The 22,946-nt window shown below is 39.1% G+C and overlaps 1 protein-coding gene across 4 annotated transcripts in view; it reads right to left on the bottom strand.

Moving 5' to 3' along the window:
* Positions 1–22,946, bottom strand: part of LOC108246542 (unconventional myosin-Ic) — a 90,000-nt gene that overhangs the window by 49,187 nt on the left and 17,867 nt on the right. For 2 of the 4 annotated variants that reach the window (XM_025010078.2, XM_017434147.3), the window contains exons 2-3: positions 1,467–1,622; positions 1,141–1,256 (exon numbers count right to left, since the gene is read on the bottom strand). In XM_025010078.2, the coding sequence (XP_024865846.1) occupies positions 1,141–1,256; positions 1,467–1,622 (272 nt within the window). Of the gene's footprint in view, positions 1–1,140; positions 1,257–1,466; positions 1,623–10,343; positions 10,482–11,317; positions 11,486–22,946 lie in introns of those variants that run through there. The other 2 variants (XM_017434146.3, XM_037974551.1) reach the window with 2 other exon arrangements.

The following is a 22,946-nucleotide window of genomic DNA, read 5'->3' as shown; positions in this document are numbered from 1 at the left end:
TAACAGGTACATATATATTGCTGCACTAAAATGCAGCAGATCTCATTTGTGAAAGTTCAGTTAAATGTCACTTCGAAATAAAGCTTGAAAAAGGTAAGAAATTAGATTATTTTTTCATATTTTTCAAAGAATAACTGACAACGTACGTAATTGGGGTATATCATGATATATATCGTTATCGTGATATAAAATTATCCATATCGTGATATAGAATTTTTTCCATATCGTCCAGCACTACCATAAATCATTATATTAAATACTTATAAATTATACATTTGTCAGATTTGAGTTGGTTCGACCCTCTACAACAGTCCTAGTTCTGTGTGTTGCCTTTAGGAGAAAATGGTTGCCCATCCCTGATCTAGAAGCAAATATTTCACAAAGCTAACTTGGCAACAGTAAACATGTCCACCACACCGGGTGCAGTCAGTGTTTGGGACAATATGAAAAACTAAACAGGCAGTAAATGGCTGAAATTTCATCAAGCTGTGGCTTTAACAAAAAGAGTACCCAACAAATTGTAACAAAAGACCATTCGCGTCATGCTGGAGATACAAAACAAGTTTGTGGAGATTCATAGAAGCAGTTTATGAGGTCTTATGGTGGGCAGGGCCCGTTTTGACCAACTAGAAGTGGTGACAGTAGCTACTTGAGCTCACTAACCACCCTCTGCTGCAGGTAAAACAGCAGCTACTCCTAAGAACTCATTTTAAATGAAAGACTAAGCCCTCCTTGAAGAAATGCATATCACCCAGCTCCTTTTATTCCTAAACCAAGATAATCTCTTATTGACAAATAATGGATTTGATGACTCTCAGCTACTACTACATCAAACCTTAGTTCAATATCTGTAAAACTGACTATAGCCATTTTTGTGTTTTAGATTTAGTAGGCTGTGGCAGCCATCTTAAATCAGTTCAACTTCAAAAGTTATACAGTTGTAGATGTCAACCCAATGATTTTGTGTAAAATTCGTGCAGTGGTTCATGGGATATTTTAGTAACAGACACTCGTGCACCCATCCACATACGGGCAAAAACATTATCTTCTGCCTTCCTTGGTAACAAAACACAGTATGTATTTGAAATCCAGAAATGTAAAGCTGTGTATCTGTGAGTTCTGTAGAGGTTGTGCACTTACATGTGTGGTGAGACCTCATAGAAGTTGACCCCGCGATATCTTTCCATGTGATTCTTGGTATAGATCTCCAGGTCTTTGTATGGGTTAACTGACACCAGCACTGATCCAATGTAAGTCTGAATAATAAAGAAGATAACTGTCAGATTACATGGAAATACCTTTTTGAGTCACAATTCTACAATAACCACATTTACAGAAATCTTTGTGTCTATAAATGATAAAAAAATGTCTTGTGGGAATGACTGTTGCAACACTACAATGTCAATAAAATTGAGATAAATCAGTACTAAGAAGCTGCCACCAAATCCTTCACTGCTTGTACTCACATAGATGAGATTCTCCTTGAAGCGTTTGCGCAGGTTCTCGATGAAGGCAGCCTCACTGGTGAAGTTCTCCAGCAGGACAAAATCCTGCACACCCACCCGGTCTCTGGCTGTCAGGGCCGACTCCATCATAGCCCGCACCCCGTCACTGGCTACCACCTGGGGGAGCGGGGGCATGGTCAGTAAATAAAAAACACCAGCAGAAAGCATTACAAATAGCGATAGAGACTACAAACAATGTAAACATTTGGGGTGGGTCAGGCAAGGTGTTTTTGTCCTTCATGCAACACACAGGCAAAAACATGTTGATAGATATTTGCCATGCCATTTTTGTACTCCTAAAGTATGAAAAAATGAGTTAAGTAATAAAACCTTGTGACTAGTTTGTCCTTTTTCACAATGACCAACAGCTGCAAAAGAACTATATTTAGTTTACAGGAAGATAAAATGAAGAAAGTACAAATCTGGAAACAATACATGAAATCTTATTGTTTACATGTTTTAATGTCCTCTTCACTGCTTCTAAACTATGACAGAAAAGTGAAGTGTAAAAGTTAACACAGACTTCACTTTCACTCGATCAGCAACATGAATAAATGTTCTCTTTCTACAGAATCTAAAGTCTTAGTTTCTCTTTTTTAAAGAACACCCTCTCTCTTGTCACTTCTAAAAACTGAGATCAAGCCAAGCCCAGATGTTGTGGGGAAGTAAATGCCTCAACCCAAGTCCTAAAAAAGGCCCGCCCGGTTTCACATGTTCAAAAATATACAAGACAAATTTAGCATCAGACACATGCAGCCAAACTACGACACTTACAGGTTTGAGCTCTTCAATGCGTTTGCCCAGGAAGCCATGTTCTAAAATAGAGGCTTGAGTTTTGCGCATAAGACTGCAAATGTTCCCAACATCCATGCTGAAGATGCTGTGTATACCAGGCAGCACAGGGCTAAAACAAGTCTAACTCCTGCTGCAGGATGGAGGATGGGAAAGACGGGATAAGGACAGAGCAGGGACAGAAAAGACAAGCACAAGTAAGCAGGTGTTGTTGTGTTAGGCAGAACAGCAGATCTGTCCCTCCAGAGACCACAACGAGGACATGGATTAATAAAGACATGAGGAGGCTTGAGGGAGGAGAAAACATATTAATTAGAGCCAAGTGAGACAAAAGGGAAAAAAACAGGAGAAAAAATAATAATAAATGGAGAGGATATGCTAGATGCTAGATTAAGACTCCCAGCACAGCTCAATAACTGTTTAAACTCCACTGGAAAGTTAACAATACTCCCTGAAATTCCACACAGCAGCCCTGTCAGCTACACCCAGCCCATTAATTCACTGCATCTACAGGCTTTTCAGTGCAGAACAGAGAAAATGCACATGCACACACACACGCACGTACGCACGGCATCTTGTTCAAATTTTACCCAAATATGTGTGAACATGTTTGATCCCTGCTTTTTAAAAGGCCTCTTCCACACAGGAATGGGTTTTGTGAATACACCAAAGTGTTTTATTGTTTCAATCTTGAGTCCACACAAAAACTGATTTTTAGGAGCCCCAAAATGATATTTTTCAAAATTGGATGCCAGAGTGAGAAAAGCTTGAAACCCTTGAGTTTTTGAGTGGACAGCCTAAACTCGGATGTTTTAGTCCCACTTCCTGTCTAACCTACAACCCGGAGTGTGACAGACGTAACAGTCCAGTTCTGTATGACTGAACAACAACACTGCCCTTAACAGAAGAGCTCTTATCATTACACCAAACAATCCAAGGCCAAAAACATTAGACCTCTTTATTGAATTGTCAACAATACTAAAAACAATTGTTGCAGGAAAAAAAAAACTAATTTAAGTATACATTTACAAAATGTAGGAAATTAAAAGAGTTTTTTTAAAAAGTAAGTGACAGTTGTTACAAATACTTTAGCCTGAATTGCTTTGGACATTGTGAGGAAACCCCCTCTCTCCAGCCATCCCTCACTAGACGCTGGGCCTGAAAAGTGTCCATTATGTCCCCATATTTGGACTGGCATGAGTCCCATTGAACACTGTTCTACACTTTTACGGTTTTGTAGTTTAATGTGACATGAAGTACATGTTCTACTATGTCTTTAGTTCACAAAAAGATTCAATTCTTGGTATTATATTCACCATCCTTTTCTTCCTGTTGTGTTTACTGTCTGAAATATAGTCTACATAACGTTGCAAGCTGATGCATAATGTACTCTTTGACTTGTTTCCCATTTTTGGTGTATTTTTGTGGCAGTGTTACAGTGCCACATATACAATAGGCATAGGTACTACAGTATTTTGGGTCATTTCTTCATGTCCAAGTAGATGAAAACATTTCTAAAAAATTGTACCATGTTTACAAGAATAGTTTTAGAAACAACAAAACAGCTTATTTAAAAAGAAAAACACATTTACATGTGGACAAGGCTGAAGCCAGAGCTGCAGTAGTGTGGGACTGTTTCTGAGTCTGCAGCTTGACTTCAGGAAAACAGAAGTAAGACAAAAGCAGACTCCTCAGCCTAATAACATTAGTCAACACAAGCTGCTCCATTTCTCCTCTATAATTAACCAAACTACTCACATAATTTATCTTTACAGGCTTATAAACAGGCAAGCAGCTTGGCTACGAGGGAGGCCGTAACAGCTGACTCGCCTCACAGCAACTCTGCTCTGATCTGCTCTGACAGTGGTTCAAAATTTCACCAGTGGTCCTCTTTTAGTTCAAAAGCAAAGCTGGAAAATGACTCTGAGCATGTCTGGTTGAACACAAGGTAAAAACAATGGCTCAATGTCAAGATACAGATAATCTGATTTAAACTCTTCAAAAGCTACTACAATGGTCCTCTGACAGTGACATTTTTATTAAGTTTTTATTAACCTAAAGTCATATTTACTAAGTTTTTTTTACAAAATGCTGGTGATCATTGATCGGCAGTGAACAATTACTTGCCTGACAGCCTATAATATTGAGGCATTGAAATGCCCATGCTATAGTTTTTTTGAAGCAGTTTTCCTGGCAAACACATCAAAAGTGTCATTCCCTGCACCCCAATTTCAGCAAACAAGACAAAAGAGGACAGGAAAGTTGGAGTACCTGGATGTGTTGTTCCACTCTCAGGTTAAACAATCAAATCTTGTTTGGTTAAGACTTAAATTTCTAACAGATTTACTGTTTCCCTAAAGTAGAGATCCCCCCTTTCTGTGCACAGACTACATATATTACAGATCAGATTCCTAGCACTGGTTCAGCTCTGCCTCTGAGTGGCTTCTTGTGCTTAACCTTTACTCAATTATCCTTCCACGTGAGTCATGGGTCATCTGATCCCCTATATTTGACCCAATCAGAAGAAGGATAGAGTGAGCCATGACTTCCTGTTTTTAACCAATGTCCTGTGGGTAATGTAGTTTAAGATTCATCCTTAGCTTACCGTTGGTGACACTGACATCAAGTACCAGCAGGCTTATGAGAAGTGGTGGTGAACTATAAAAAGTGACTATATGCTAAGGACAAACATTTAGAAGTACCTGTACTGAGTATCGGAGAGTACTGGATCATTTCAAGCATTGGACAGAACATCACTTCAAAAATGTCTAGACTATCCCTTTGAGACTGGACTACACACATGCAGCTTTAGGCCAGTGTTAGAGAAGGTGCCTTCCAATCGAAGGGTCGGGGATTTAATCCCCAGCTTCTGCAGCATCTTGAAGGGTACTTGTGAAAGACACTGCAACCTCCACTGTCCACAATATGATTATCATTGAAAAAGTGCTTTGTATAGAATGTAAAATATTTTTTAAAAAAAAGCCCTGTATGAGTAGGGGTCAATAAGAAACATTGTATAGTGCTCTGAAGATCCCAAACAGATTCAAAACTCACTATATTTAGATGCAGATACGTTTACATTCAGATATTAATCAGTGTTTCTCCCAGCACTCAGCTCTCCCATGATCACATGATCTATAGTTCCACATATCTCTTCAGAATGTCTCCAGAAAGCAGCATCTCTGTGTGTGTATACAAACAGGGCTCAGTGTGTCAAAGTTTTTGTTTTCAATCATCACCATGACATTTTTGCTCCTCTCACATGCAGTACATGAATGCATGGTATTTAGATATCTTTGCTTTCAATTCCTGTGTTGTATGTGTCTCTTTAGCTATTTAACCAGTCAATTTTTTACAGTTTTAATACAAAAGCGTTGAAGCACAATGGTGGCTAAAAGGAAAGAAACCAGAGCCACATTTCCCACCTCTCCCCTCCTCTTCCTTCTTAACACATCCTCATCTCTCACTAACGCTTACTTTGCTTTCAGAGTCTTGCCCTCTCTGCCCATTACTTCATTGTTTCCCAATTCGCCTTTCACTGTTTAGCTTTCCTGAGAGTAACACCACACTATGTACCTCCGCCAGGCTACGTGCCTACCCGGCTCTCCTAAGTCGTCATGTTTTCCAAATCCTGTGCAGCTTGGAGCCAGGTTAGCTGCAGCAGACCTGCAGAGGTACAACTCTCTGTACTTGGGATTTTAAGGTTACGCTGCTCAGTAAATTGCTTTTTTTTGGATCAAAATTTCTCCATATTTATCAGTTTAACAGTTCAGATTAAATTTTGTAAGGAGACGCACAGTCCTGGACTCCAAATACTGACTTTCATAACATCTAGTTTTCATCCAACTTCAATATGATCTCAAATTAAGACCATATCTGGACTACACTGGTTATTTTTTTAATTTATGTACTTTTCTGTCCTAAAAATTCTAAAAAAAACCCCACTGAAATACCCATGCTGCAGCACTAGGTGGCAATAATATTTATATCCTCCTTTAAACTAATATCATCTTGTATTTAGCATTGATGTAGCAGTTGTGGTCACACCTTGAAAACAGCGTTATTTCATGCCATACTGCAAGATGCCACGCTAGTATATAGAGTAGAGTAGTAGAGTATGCATTGCAAATGACTGTTTCAGCTACTACTACATCAAATTTTACCTGACTATCTATAAAATTGACTGAGTTAGTCATTTTTCTGTTGGCTACTGTCGAATAGCTGTGGTATCAATCTTAAATTGAATTGACTTCAGAAGTTAAACAGTTGTAAGTGCACATTTAATGATGATTTTCTGAAAGTTTCAATATAATTAGTCTAGTGGTTGATGAGATAGTTTGGCAACAGACACTTTAACACACACATGCACTCAGACATGTACAAAAACATTTTTTCCACCAGGCAATAATCTGCAACTAACCATGCTCCCGTTCAAACGTAAGGTCAGTTTAGAATCTCCAACTAAACTAACCTGCATGTTTTGATATTGTTACAGGAAACTGAAGTAAAAACACCACACCTGCACAGAAGAACATGCAAACTCTGCACATAAAGGCCAGATAGCCAGGATTCAAAGCGGGGATCTTCTAACTGTCAGGCACCAGTGCTAACCACCACACCTGCACACTGCCACATGCTCCAGCTCTCTAGCAAAATTTACATGATTCATCCTGATAACTTTTGTTATCGAAACATTCAAGTTTTCATATATGTAAAAAATGAGAATAGGTGTGTGACAGTCACTTCCGATAGAGGATAAAAACAACTTCCTCCGACTTCTGTTTCATGTGATCTGTGGAAATTCTAAAAAAGACAACCAAAAAAGTGAAGAATTTATTTTTGATTAAGTGCTCAAAATGTTTAGCTCTTTTTTTCGACATTTTTCCACTATGAATCAGCTGTCTGGCACTGGGTTTTCTCTCATCTGGTTCTGCACTGGCTAAAAGAAACAAAGAAGAGTAAAGTGAAGTAACACAGAATCTGTTTGAAACGTAGTAAAGGCATCATAAAGTGCAACACTAAGCTGTCCCTGAGCAGCCTGTGCTAAGTTGGTTGTGTTGTAATCACAAGTCAAGCTTTTATAAACAAGAAAGTGGTCAAAACATAACAGATGTTTACACGGTAAACACCCAATCGACCCTTTTGCACCAACTTGTGTTAACGTGGAGGGAAGTGAAGTCTACGTTCACGTCTGTACAGGTTTATGAGAAAAAACGCTGGAAGCATTCTCCCATTACTAATCTGAACAGGATCCAAGTTTACTGACATTTTCATTATTATTACCATAACAACATGCTGGAAGCAAGTTTTAGTTTTCTCTGCACCAATGCAGGGTTCTCCAGAGCAGTCAGACAGGTGGGACAAGCTGAGTCTCCTGCATGCTGCAAAATTAAACTGCCTACTTGAGGGCATGTGGGCCAAAATAAGCCAACCAGCAGCTGGAGATCACTTCTCTCTGAGGAGCTGACAGTCACTGAAGCTTTACACACAGATTAAAACTGCAGTAACTGGTCTTTATTCTAGTTCTGCAAAAGTACGGTGCCTTGGAACAGTCTTCATGCCATTTTATCTTTTTTATATTTTGTCATATTGCAACAAACTTCAAAGTATCTTACTGGGATTTTATGTGATAAACTAACACAAAGGGATGCATAACTGTGAAGTGGAAGGAAAGTAATACATGGTTTTCAAAGTTTAATACAAATAAAAAACTTTAAAGTGTGGCATGCATTTCTATTCATCTCCCAAGTCAATACTTTGGAGAACTGACTTTAGCTGCAATATCAGCTCCAAGTCTTTTGGGGTTTGTCTCTACCAGTTTTGAACATCTAGAGACTGACATTTTTACCTATTCTTCTTTGCAAAATAGCTCCAACCCAGTCATTCTGGATGGAGAGCATCTGTGAGCAGCAGACTTACCACAGATTCTAAGTTGGATTTAGGTCTGGACTTCGACTGGGCCATCCTAACACATGAATATGATTTGATCTGGCCCATTCCATTGTAGATCTGGCTGGGTGTTTTGGGTTGTTGTCCTGCTGGGAGGTGAATCTCTGCTCCAGTCTCAAGTCTTACAGCCTCTAACAGGATTGTCCTTCATCCATCATCTTCCCATCAACTCTGACCAGCTTCCCTTTCTGTGATGGAGAAGAACATCCCCACAGCATGATGCTGCCACCACCATGTTTCACAGAGAGGATAGTGTGTTCAGGGTGATGTGAAGTGTTAGTTTTTCACCACATATAGGGTGAGTTATAAGCAGAGTTATATAACCTAACTCTGCTTTAAACTTCTCAACAACATTATCCCTGACTTGTCTGATGTGTTCCTTGGTCTTCATGATGCTGTTTGATCACTCACATTCTGTAATAAAAATCTGAGGCCTTCACAGAACAGCTGGGTTTATACTGAGATTAAATTACACACAGGTGGACTCTATTTAAAAATTAGGTGACTCCTGAAGGCAGTCAGCTGAACTGGATTGTAGTTTGAGATGTCAGACTAAATGGAGGCTGAATACAAATGCACAACCCACTTTTCAAATTTGTTTTGCAAAAATCTTTGCTTATGCTTATTTGTGCGAGCCCAGGGTTTCCCCCAGTGTATTATAGGCCTGGCGAGCCGCCACGCTTTCCCTGCCTCGTTGCCAGGCTAAGCTCCGCTTGTTTATTGATTTTTTTATACAATTTTTTTTTTTTTCCACCCGCATCAACTTGATGCGTTGATCACCATGCAAGGGTGCGAGCGCAAACAGTGAAGCAATCGGACTTTCCCCGTCCCTGCGCGAAGGTCCCGCGCGATCTCGAGTCATGTGGTCGTGCACCTCCCAATTCTTGTAACTTCGCGATGACCGCGCGCGCCACGCTCCATTCAAAATGGACGGTTTCAGTGCTCTAGCGGGGCTGGTTCGTCTGTGTCACCTGTGTTCGCATCAAGTATAAACGTCTCCACCGCGCGCTCAGGTCCGCGAGCTGTTCGCGGAGCCCTGTGTGACTCTAATGAGCTCCGAGGCCAAGCCTCCTTCAGCTACCTGGAGTTAGCATGTTGTCAGAGCCACAGTAATAAACATGGAACGAGCGGGTTTAACCAAAAATAATTAGTTGAGCTGAAATTCAGCGGTTGGCTTTACAAGACCGAATACTGTAAGAATGTTCTGTACTTAGTGAAAATAATAATATGATGCAAGCTAATTTATCCTTGTTTACCAGTAAAATGATGCTATTAAGTTCAGCATTAGATATGGTTTGTTTTGTTGTTACATGTAGTGATCCAACATGCAGCCTGTGCCACAAAAAGCACAGTACAGTCCAGCATCTCTCTGCTTTTCAGAGTTCTCTGTTGTTATTCATTAGCCTTGATGTGAGACGTGTGTTGGTGCTTTGTTTGCACTTTTTCATTTATGTTAATTTAATTTATTTGTAAATGTGACTTAAATCAGGATTCAAATTAGGTGCAATCAATTAGTATTTATTTTAATTGTATTTTTGTTTCAAAAAGTATTTCAAAAGTGCCTTTTTGTAAAACAGTAGTTGTGTAAATATTTGGCATAAATATCTTAAAATATCACATAATTAATAGCCATATTTTCAACTTTCTTGTCAACTTTAATCATTTTTTACTATATCACTGTTGGCCAGCGATCGGCCGGCAAACGGCCACCTACCACCGGGTTTAGCCCCTTTTCTGAGGAAACCCTGTAGCCTGTCACATAAAATCGTAGTAAAATACTTTGAAGTTTGTGGTTGTAACGTGAGAAAAAGTAGAAAAGTGGGGTGAACACTTTTTCAACACATTGTTCTGTACTGGTTAGTGACTGAACCTGCCTAAAGGGACAGCAGAGCCAATGAAAGTGCATCACTACCTTAGACTTCCTGAGGCGGCACAAGTTTCATTGTTGTTTTGTCTCACACACACACACACACACACACAGCTGAGTTTAAAAACACATTTGATGCAATTTCCAAAACAAAAACTGGTTTAAAGCTCACTTCGCTTTTAACCTGCAAGTTAGTATTTCATTATCACTTAAACAGGTTACTAACTTACCTGGCTCCACCGATACTCCATGAAGAAATGGCTTTATGGTTTTTGGGTCTTCAAGTTTTTTTTCCAGGTAGAAAAAATTGTTTTACAGAGCAGCACAAAGGTTTTTCACTTCATTATAGCTAAAGCTTGTTACAAAGTAACCAGCAAGGAAAACCTGCAGAGAGTGAGACAAGCCCTGTATAAACTATCTTCTTAGCTAAAGTCGAATGGCCCGCAGGCAACAATGACAACTGTGTCAAGAATTTACTGATGCAATATGCTCCTCTGGCATGTGTCAGCCATCTATCTTTCACATACATTCACTGCTGAAGGCTCACAACAATGGGCCAAAACATGGAGTTTCATCTAAAAAAAACTACATCCCATAATTTGTAGTTAGGAGTCATATATACTGCTAAAGAAAAGATATTTCATTAACTATAACTTAACACTATTTTTTAATTTAAACCAATGCCCAAGAATGCAGCACAACTAGGAGGCATCAATATGTGATTGCCTCGCCCTGAGGCAGTGCAAACACACACCCCCACACACACAGATGGGGACACTACTTCATAGATGTCAAACAGATCTGATTCTGACATCTATATGACAAAGATGGTGAAGATGTGAAGATGGTGAGATCAGAGAGAAAATCGGCTATAAACTGGATTTTCATTAGAAACAAGACAGATGAGCAACAACGAAGCCAGAACACAGGAATTCACTCTCACCTGTGTTCTTTAAACCCAAAAACACACACCATCAAGGTTGTTATGCAATCTAAATAAATGTGTGAAGACAGAGCAGATCCCTCTCCTGCATCAATAAGCAGATCAGGAGATTATGTCTTACCTGTTACTCCTGACTGCAATCCTACAAGTATAGACTCGACTTCCTCCTAAAGCATCAGTGAAACTTAAAAAATGTCCCGGTTCCATCACACTCTGTGCAACGTTTTTGCTCCCATCAAACCATGTGTTTCAGCGCCTTACCAAAGGTCTGTACTTCATGGTTCTTGCCCTGCTCTCCAGCAGTTTGGGCAGCGTTTCTCTGTTTCCCTCCGCTGCAATAGTCCGGCTGCGAGGAATGTGGTCTCCAGCGCCGCTCCACAACCACTATTTAGCTGAGAGTTTGTTTTTAGAAGCAGTGCTCCCCTCTGTCCTGAGAGCCAGCTGCCATGGCTTCTCCTCTTACCGAATGCGCACCTCACTCTGCCTCTTCCACTCAGCACTCCTTCACCCACTTTTATTATTCCTCCCATCAGAGGAACCAGTCCCTGCATTGGGCAGCACACAACCCTCTCCCCTCCTTTCCTCTTTCTTTCCAGTGATCATTTTCCCATTTGCCCCCTCCTCAATCCAAAAAGTAACCAAATTCGACTGAATGCTCCTTCCAAGACTTCAAAATAATGCACATTATTTATCTATCATGTGCACAAAACACACATCTGGTCTTTACCACTGCTGGGGAGAAGAAAGAACTAGAATCTTTTGAAGAAATTTTGAAGGCTTCCAATGTAGCTACTGCTCAGAAATCCAACATGACTGGAAAAATGGCTATGTTTAGATATATATAAACTACAGAAAAAGTGTAAAGAGAACCAAGATGAGAAGAAATGTCAAAGCTGCTACTGTCAGTGGCTTCATACAGTCACCATGGTAACCACACACCTGTCTGTCACTCCCTGACTGCCATATTATTGATGTAAACAGAAACAAACTGAAAAATAAACCTCAAACAAACAATTGCTGTGCAAAAATGAGAAAAACAGTGAGAAGCAGAAAACTAATGTTTTTTTATGTTTCTGGAGTGTTTTTGTAGGATTTATGCCTAATTTAAAAAAAAGACTCTTCACTTCCAGTTTTAAAGAGAATATTTTGAGAAAATTTAGAACTGAATCTGCGGAAGCTTGGGTGTGCACTCTCAGCATTCTGGGGAGATTTGAGAGAAAGCCACAAATTCTGGAGCTTTACGAGAGACAATGAGTGAAACTTAAACTGCCTTTGTGTAAAAACCTAAAAAGGTATCAAAATGCCAGTTCAGACCTCTAAGGTCCAACTTTCTGTGACCTGTTTAAACTTTGAATGATGTTTCTACTTTGAAATATGGCTGAGGTGTAGAGCTCCAGAGAGGGCTGGATTTTTTCTTGCTTTTTGTCCAAATGCCAGTGCTGTACAAATTTTTTTTCTCTCAGTCTTTTACAAATTTGGTCTACGAGGTACAACATATCTCTACGAAAAGTCATAGCACACTACTCCTGATTGAGCTGCATATAATGGTTTATAATTTGCATGTTTTATTTCAAAGCTATGCAACATGACACAGGACAAAAGCTTTAGCAGAACAGCATTAAGAGAATAACGATAAGAGGAAAAGTATATGCTGATGCCACTGTGAGACAAAGTGTGAACATATCTAAGCTAAAAAAAGAAAAGAAAACAGAAGCAGTACAGCTCTTGCTGCCTGCTACATCTAGCAAACATACAGCACACACACTTTCACACACACGGCAGATGTAAACAGTGATGCATGAGGACTTACCATCAATAGCGCAATATCATTAGTAGAAGTGTAATTACTGGAGAGCAGTGCTGCAGGCACAGATACACACCCAGCCTCTGCAGATCAAAGGCATCAGCAGTCTAATGCATCAGCTTGTTAACACTAATATTAACTGACATCGAACTGGCAAATGGGTGGGGGGGCATGTTGCTGTGAACAAAGACTGAGACAAGTTTCCACTACATCTGCTGCACTATTTTACATACATTATTTGAAACTTGAAAGTCATCAGAGTCTTGAAATAACTTTAATGTAAATTTTTCAAGTTCATATAAAATGTATTTTATTAAACATTATCTTATATGCATACTTAGCAAACTATACATAAAAACTTGAAAAAGAAATCCCTTTAAATCTTGTTTTATAATCCAAATCCATATAAACCCCCCTCATCTCAAAGCTGCAACAAGGTACGTCCCAGTGGTTGTTTAGTGTCCCTGATCTGAGTCAATGAGGATATATCAACGCCACAATGTTAGCAGTGACATTTTGAAAAACAGAAAATTTGTAGTTTATGGATTTTTTTTCATTATTAAACAAAAAGACAAAGGTCAGCTTGCCTTTTGTTTAGAATCTCCTTCGTGGGATGCTGAGGAATCTCAAACAGGCTGGATTGGTCACTATAGTCCTTCCAAGCTTCTACAGGTGTGCCATGGAGAGCATCATTACTTCATGTGTCACTGTGTGGTATAGAAACCGCTCCGATGCAGACAAAAAAGCCTTGCAGCGAGCGAGTGGTCAAGACTGCTCAGAAGATCACTAGGAGCAGCCTTACAAAAGTCAGAAACATCTACATGAGAAGATGCAGGAGCAGAGCTGCTGGCATCATAAAGGACTTCACCCATCCTGATCACGGGATCTTTTTACTCTACAAAACCAGACAAAATAAACTGTGACTTATTGCTTTAAAGGAGCTTTAGCCAGAGATATTTGAGTAAACTTGCCATATTCCGTTGTTAAAATTGTTTGTGCAAAAACAAACTGGTTTTACTGAAAGAAGCTCTGACACCATCACCCTGCAAAACACTCAAATTGTAGCAAATAAAAAAGGCTGTCTTGGAAGTACTTACCAGTTAACTGTACTCAGTGGCCCAAATTGAATAAAAAAATGTCAGTTCAGATACTTAATATTTAACCAGGGGACTCCCAATAAACAAAATCCAATGAGCGCAAGCAGGGAAATAAATCCATTTATCCATCATTTTGTTGTTCCTGTTTAGGGTCACCAGGAGCTGGTGCCGGTCTTCAGCAGTCACTGGGTAAGATGCAGGATGTACCCTGGACAGGTCACCAGACCATCACAGAAAATGAAAGAACATAGTCATCTAGCATCAACCGTGAAAGTGACATGGAGGAACTGCTCGATGCAAAATGACTGATGGCTGCTTGGTTAGAACTCAAAAACACGTCTACCTCCAACAGACCCCCACTCAAAAAACATGAAATTCCTTTTTGTTGCCGTGTTGTTACATGTACTGAATCTGTCATGTGACAAAAGCCCCAAATACTGTACGTCTGCAGTATATGAACCTTAAACACCAAAATGTCAGCAGAGAACACAAATCTAACAACAGTAATACAGCCAGACAGCTCCTGTGAAAAAGAAATGTACATCTGACTGGATTTATCATGAACAGCCAGAACTTATTACTAGAATTAAAAATGGTAAATTCTTGCATTTGTTCCTGTGATTGAAACAATACATAAACTCATGTTATCTCCCTCTTTGTGCAAAGGTAAAGCTCTTCATAAGAAAACAACAGAAGCTAGGGTTGGTCCTTCTCGACTGCACTGGAAGAGGCAACAAGCAGCATGTTCAAACAGAAGAGCAGCAGAAGAAGAACCAGGTTTTACAGACCTCATTAGGAGGACTCACTTCTTCCTGTCAGTCTAAGAGAATCAGCCTGTAAATTCAAAGATTCAGCACATACTTTTTTATATTTATTACTGATGTTAACATCTCACAGCTAGCCTACAAATTCAGTTAGAGTACTGCCTGGAAAACACATAATCTGGACTTGTTTGGCAATACATAATACAGCTTAGTACATTCCAGGTACATACCCTGTAAGAACCCTGTAAATATTGTGTAAGTACCAGGTACTCTGTAAGTACCAGATAAAGTATGTACCCTGTAGGTACCCTGTTAAAACTTCAATAGGGTAGCAACACATAATACAAACCAGTATGTACCCAGTAAGTACTACATACATACCTAGTAAGTACCAGATACGTACCTTGTAAATACCAAATACAAACCCTATAGTACCTGTTTAAAACAATCCATAATATAGCCCGCTACAAACTGGTATAAATCAGAAGTTATCTGGTGAGTACTTTGCACTTACTGGGTACTTACAAGTTACATATCTGTATTAAGTATTGCTACCCTTGTTTAAGTGTTGAAGTTTTAACATTATGCGAAGAACAATGCAATTAAAATAAAAATAAAAAAAACTAAAGCAACATTTATGAAAGCAGAGAGGTTAGGAAAGAAAGAGCAAAGAAAAAGAATTTGGAAAAAACTTGTGAGGAGAGCTTTTTGTTTCACAAACTCTCAAAAATCTCCTCTTACCTCACTCAACCCTGGTAAAATTAAAATCTAGGTCAAGGTTATTCTTTTAATCACTTTTCCATGAAGGTGCTCGACACAAAGAAACAGGATTCCACTTGGCTCAGGACAAACAAAGGCTCTTTTCAAACCTGGTCAACTGAGCAAAAGATTCCAACTTTTATTTACAATCCTGACAGCAGCGTCCAACACCTCACCATTGCATAACCACTACAGATGGAATATTCTGTAGCACCAAAAAGGCTCTCTTTGGTTATCCACAAACAAGGTGAGTCTCTTCAACTCTGCTTTTAACTAAAGTCCAACCATTCCTTGAGGGAATGCATATCCCTGGCTGAGATATTTTACTAATAGACAGACAGACAGAGCTGACTCTAATTGGTGATGGCAAAGTTTTAAAAATGCATCTTACACAATCAAGTAGCACACAATGTATGTGATAGGAATAACTGTTAGCTACTACTACACCAAAGTGTAGCTCAATATCCGTAAATTAGCTGAATTATAGCCATTTTTCTGTTTGCTAAAGCCACTTAGCCATCTTGAATACAGATGACTCCAAAAGTTAATCAGCTGTAGATCTTCATCCAAGGAATACTCTCTGAAAGTTACAGATTGATGAGATATTTTGTTAACACAACAAACAGACAAACACACACAGACACACATACACACACTGTCAGCCTTTTGCCTTGTGTGCCTGGTGAAGGTCAGGAAAGGTGAATCCACCTGAAGACACTGACAAATTGTCACGACTACACTGCCCTCTGCTGGTGACCTGGGCTTTTTAAATCAATGTATGCATCAAAGTGACTGTGTGAAAATAACTCTCTATCTGTTATTTGGTAACAAAAAAAAACACACACACACACTTTGTTCTGGTGTTTGTGTCAGAGATTAAACTTTGCCCATCTCGTTTGATGCCCACTTCTCTACTCAGTACTGACTGCTGCAGAAATCTGAATAATGTTTTCCAGACACACTCACGCTCTACCTTTATGTGCTCGCCTCACTCTCACTGCAGTGTGAGTGGACACAAGGAAGCAACACAATCTAAAGGCTCAGAAGTTATTTAACACCCACATTAAGTCATTTATCCATGTGAAATAAGATCTCTGCCACCAAGCTCTTCTTGTAAGAATGGGGACTGAAGGGACGTGTCTTAGAGCGAGTGTGTATGTGCGTGTTTTTGCCAGCACATGCTGAGGCAGCATATTTGTGCTGAGCTGAAAGGGAGGAGGGGCTATATGTGACCACCAGTAACTCGCTCAGCTGTCAGACTTTAACCCTTGAATAGCAGTCCTTCTTATCCACACTGACAGTGAAGTTGACTTGGATGTCAGCGCAGCCTGGCAGCAGACACCGCTTGCTCCCACATTTATCTGTCCTTTATAACGAGAATCTATAAATGATGTGCCATAAAAATGCTAAGCATGGCATAAATCCATGGAAACAACATAAATATTGTTTTACACCGCCATTTGACCCTGGGTGGAGCTTCATCACAGGATTATACCTACCGCAAGTGCATCCACTTTATAGGTTAAAGGCCTAGCATTCCTTAAAGAAATGCAATATCACCAGCTACTTTTCGTACCAGAATTTTACCTTAATATTGGTGTTTTGTTTGTTTTGTCTTGTTTTGTTTTTTGATTAGGGACAAAGTTATAGCCATTTTAGTAAACCTTGTAAATGTTGTTACACATGTTCAGATTCAGGGAATCGCTTTTAAATGTTCATCCAATGATTACTTTTTGAGAGATTCATTAAAATCCATCCAGTAATTCATGAGATATTGTGCTAACCGACAGAGACAGTTGACTCCAACAGTTCAGGGCAAAATTTAAAAAGATCTTGAACAATCAAGAGTGTGTTGAGGATGACTCTGCCACTACCTCACCAAATTTTAGCTTCTCATCTGTAAAAATGACCAAGTTATAGCCAATGATTATTTTCAGTGAGTTTAATTCAAATTAATCCACTGGTTTATGAGATAATTTGCTAATGCTGAAGGCTGCAGGATCACATCCTCCCCCCCCCCCAGCCTGGGGCTTTTCTGGGTGGAGTTTACATGTTTTCCCAGTGCATGTATGGGTTTCCTCCCACAGACCAAAAACATACATGTTAGTTTAATTGGTAAAGCTAAATTGTCCCTAGGCGTGAATGATTGTTTGTCTCATTTGTCTTTATGTGTCCCTGTGATGGACTTGTGACCTGCCCAGGGTGTCCCCCGCCTCTCACACAGTGACTGCTGGAGACAGGTACCAGCTCCAGGACCCGGAAAGGAGTCAAGGTAAAAGGTAAAGAAAATGGATGCATGCACATTGATTTAAAGGGGTAAACACCTATTCAAGAATCAAGTTATCTTGATAAAGAAACATAAAAAGTACACCACTTCCATCTGACTGCTTTCTGGCAGCTGCCTGTACTCCTAACTCTGGAGCGTGGGAAATCAGAAAGAAGAGCTTGAGTTTCCCCCTTGAGCGCCCTGCCTGCCCCTCTAACTCAAATTCTTTGTTTCTCTCACACTTCCTCTTAAAGATTTGCTCAAAATTAACTCAGTTATAAATAGAAAATTTCCACTCTTTTCTCATTGTACTTTTTTTATCCAGAACTGGGAATGTGTCATGTAACATTATATGTATGGATCTGTTCTATTGATTAGGAGCTAATACTGCAGCCCACTCAGCCGCACTGTCTGTACTTTCTGTTAGCAATGTAACACGACAGTATCATGGTATTCTTTTTCCTCATTAACATTACCACATGTTATTTTGTTTTTGACTCAATCATTCATCATTGAGGGGGAAATTACAACACAATCGGTGGTGTAACAAACAGTGATGTCAGTACTTGATTCTCTATAAGCTTAACTAAATCAAGCCAAGCTCTACTGTGTGTTTACTTAAATGTACCAAATATATCTTAATAAGTTGTGTCATAAAGCCTTTGACTGTATTTAAGCAATTAACATGCACAACTTTGTAAATTAAAGACCTACCATTCCATTAAGGAAAGTTCATTGCCCACTGCCTTTCTTGGCAGTTTTCAACTACGACACTGCACTCATGGTAAATATTAAAACAAAGTTCATTCCTATTGCTTCAAAAGAATTTACGGGGTAAAGTAGCAGCCAGGAGCTTCTGAATAAACATATTAAGTTACCGATGAACAACATCAGTGTGAGTTTTGTCAGTTTTCTGCTCTGGAGCATGCAGGTGTGTTAGGACAATGCCAAGATGGAAAGACATCAACAATGACCTTAGGGAAGCAGCCGCCCATCAATCTGGTATGAGTTAAAGGTCATTTCTAAAACAATTTTGGGTTCATCTTCCTGCAATGAGAAAGACTTTTCAAAAGTGGAAACATTCAAGACAATTTCCAGTCTTACCAAGAGTGGAATGCACAGCAAATTCACCCTGAATTCAGACCATGCAAAAAACAGAAGAGCTACAGGTCAGATTCTACAGGCCTCGGTTAGCATAATAAATGTTGTTCATGACAGTCCAAATAGACAAAGACTGAACAAGTACAACTTGTTTAAAGAGATCTTCTCTCTTCTCTCTAAAAATAACACTGCAGCATTGCTTAGGTTTGCAAAGATGCATCTAAAACCACAGCCACTGAAACAAACCAACCATTTGGAACAATGTCCTCTGGACAGGTGAGACCAAAGCACAGGTGTTTGTCCATAATGCACAGTATCATGTTTGGTGAAAACCAAATACAGCATATCAGCACAAACACCTCAAACCAACAGTGAAGCACGGCGGTGGAGGCCTGATGCATCAACAGCTTAAGTGGCTGTTTGCAATAAGACAATAATCCCAAACAGCAGCAAATCAATACAAAAATGATTGAAATAAAAGAATGGTGTTACAATGGTCCAGTCTGTTGACACTTTCACCTAATGAAACACTGTGCTTGGACCATAAAAGAGCTGTACATAAACCAAAACCTGGAAACTTCAATAAACTGAAGCAACAGTGTAAAAAGAAATGGTTATAAAGACAATAACAGTGGATTATTGCTGCCAAACGGGGGGGCAGAAATGATTAAACCATGGGCTGTACTTGAATCTTCACATTTTCTGTGTTTTTCCAAGCTTAGTTTTATATTATATTAATGTGTAATATGTTGCATGCTGTTGTACTTCTCTATTTTAAAAGGACAAGATAAGATTTTATTGTATTCATTTATTCAAAATCGTAATTTTTAACCACCTGTATGCAGTGCAAGTTAAATATGCAAAATTTGATCAATGTACTTGTATTAATGCATTTTTACTCTATTAATGAATGTGTTGATTTCATTTAAATAAAATATAGTAGTTCCAGCTAGGCCCATTCATTCAGTGAGTAAATCACTCAGAGCTGTCAAGTTGCCTAATACTGAACACTTCCATGAATGTAAAGCTGCACAGTTCATTTTCAGCCTGCTCTATAAGGTCTCATCACATTGATGATTCCCACACACTTGGTTTAATGCTCAGGTAAAACATGGGTAATATATGCTTATTTCACTCTTGTTAAAAAGGACTATAAATCAAACTAATCTTTGGCACCACAGAGATGATCCTGGAAGCACACCATTACAGCTGAGGAGCAAAACAAGACAACATACTTAGGCATTAGTCAAAGAAATGCATCTAAACAGGGAATCTGACTTGCTGGTGAGCTTACCCGTTATAAAATGAGAGGTTGCTCTGTGATCTACCCAAAGTGCCTTATGCCCCGCATGTGCAGAGCTCAATGAAAGAAGCAAGAAAGGAAGAAAAACGAGAAGTGCTTTCGTCATAAAGCTAGGCGGAAAGGTTTAGCAATGTTAGTAATCTCTTTCAACGAAAATAAGTTCTTATTTTACACAAAGTGAAAGTACACTTACTTTCTCCTCAGAGTTCTTTCCCTGCCACAAGGCTGCTCTTATAAATGGTGCAAACACAAGCCATAATTACTTGAACAAACATTACAGAAATGTTTAGTGTTGTTCTATTGTTGAACACAGCGGCCTAATGTGAAAATTGTGGCAAAGGCCAGAGCAGGATCAAACTCACTGTCAACAAATCTAAAAGCACCTCCAAGTGCCCCTTCAAACTATTAAATAAAGGATGATCTTAGTCTAAAACTCTGGCATGAAAGTAGGTGGGCAATATGCATTCCTTCAAGAAATGGTTCATTTTGCAGTTTTAGGTCTGTTCACTTTTTTAAAGAGCAGCTGTGAGTTTTAAAAATAAATAGTTCTCAATGCTTGTTTTTTCCCCACGTTTGAAATCAGGTGGTAGCAGTTCTACGTGCCCATTTACTTATTTATTTGCATATTTCAGGTACAAAGTGTACAGATGTAAAGTTGTTTGATATTTTAGTTGATAGTGACAGTCTTGTGCAACATTGTTACAAACAACCTATAGAAAATCTAAAAACATGTCTGACTGACATTTACCAGGACTAATAATCTATCATGGATGATACTGAGTTAATGATACACTCATCAGCTCCATTTCTTACAAGTTACACAAAACAGCAGGTTACACTTTTAAAAGCACAAACTCTCAACTGTCATGGCTGATTCAGCATTACTATTGTTTTCCTGTTTACAGTTTCTTCCGTTTCTTGTCGGCACCAAACTACTTTAGCATGCTTTCAGTAAGTTTAACCATTTAGGTATCAGGAGATTAGTAGTAAGACTTTTGGTATTTGTAATATTTATACTTTATACTTCATTTACCTTTTTTGGTTGCACTGAATAGGGATTTTAAAATGTTGGCTAATTTTAACTTTTAGCTTCTGATATTCTAATTTTAGCTTTTTGCTGTGGGTTTATGTTGTGCTTCTACCTACTGTTATGCTAATTTTAGCCTATAGCTACAGTTTTACTAGACGTAGCTTTTAGCTACAGTTTTGTTCATTTTAGCTTTTAGCTAAAGTTTTGCTAGTTTAAGGTTTTGGCTGCTGTTTGGTAATTTTAACTTTTAGATGCTATTGTCCTAATATTAGTTTATAGCCATTAATGTATTAACTCTAGCTTTTAACTATCACTTTGCTGGCTTTTTTAGTCACAGTTTCTCTAATTTTAGCTTCTGTTTTATTCTGCTACCTAACAATTCAGTTTTATCTTCATCAACAGTCATTTAGCACCCAGCATTCAATTTTTCTAGTTTAATTGGCGTTTCAGTCATGGTACAGTGGTATTAACTGGCCCTGGCCTTAATGCATTCTTGCTTGTATGCACAGGTTCGCCATGAGGCACCAAACTGATTTACATTGTATTGTGACCATGAGACAGCAGCAACAAAAACTGTAAAATACACAACTCTAAACCATGACGCTAGCAGCTCATAGCACAGTCTCCTTCCATTTCCACTGAAACTGCTGTCCTGGTTCAGTGCATGATCGGGCCTTCATGAGAGACGTTAGAGACTGAAGGAAATGCCTGCATGACCAAAGTTCTGCCACAGTGGAAAAGTGGGTGTGTTCGTGTTCAAAGGATACTGAGCGTCTCCATATTTGGCGTGTGAGCTGAAGAAAGAAAGAAAAAAAAACAAACCCAGTTTCCCTCATTAAGTTATTTTCAAGCCTGCTGTTCTCTTCTTCTGTGGCTTCATGCTCAGTGACAAAATATCCCATCACTCTGTCTGGTTTACATGGAACACACACGCACACTAACACACCCACTGTGGTGACTCACTTTATTCAGACCAAAGGCCTTCCAGAGAGACAGGAGTATATTGGTCCTTTGGGAAACCCCTCGTATCTGGATTGTGTTAGAGACTCTTAAGTCATCTCAGAAAATCTACAGATATTCATTCAATAACTTGAGGTCAACTTACTGTCACCATTTCCCCATCTAGTCTTTCTGACTCTTCTCCTTCTGATTCTGAACCTCTCAATCATTATATCTCTCCACTGCTGCCTTCACGCTCTGCTTCCCTGACTCTCGTTTGCCGCCCACATGGCTCACATTCCTTTGCTCTGACATCACAACTGCCCAGTATCGCAATATTTTTCTTCTGTCTCACCGTCTTTGGTTGTTTGTCCTCTTTGTTAGTACTAAATCCCTTTCTCCCTTTCCCTCTTGATATTGCATTTCATTTCTTGAAACACTCTGGGTATGAAATGTTGACACTGAGTGTTCTAACAGCTAAAGAACTTGTTTAATATGACTTTATAAAGGATCTGAATTAGAAGCCAATGAGTAATTTTCTGTATTGTGACAAATGCATGTTAAATCAATTAAAGGCCTATCATCTTTTGACAGAATACATGTTGTCTGTCATCTTTTGTGCCAGAGTGTTAAACTGAAATCATCTTAACATGAGAAGCAACAGAGTTATAGCTGTTATATAAACTTTAAAATGACATTAAACACAGCTATCTTGAATTAGGTTGACCCCAGGCACACTGTATGCCTTTACCTTTCAGGTGTGGTCTTCAGCCATCAAAAAACAATCACAAGTAGCTATATAACTTTATAACTGCAAAACAAGATAA

Source organism: Kryptolebias marmoratus, linkage group LG2 (genome assembly GCF_001649575.2).
Source record: "Kryptolebias marmoratus isolate JLee-2015 linkage group LG2, ASM164957v2, whole genome shotgun sequence".
Taxonomy (NCBI): Eukaryota; Metazoa; Chordata; class Actinopteri; order Cyprinodontiformes; family Rivulidae; genus Kryptolebias; species Kryptolebias marmoratus.
Note: the sequence above shows the minus strand (reverse complement) of the source record. Positions and strands in the feature narration are given on the sequence as shown.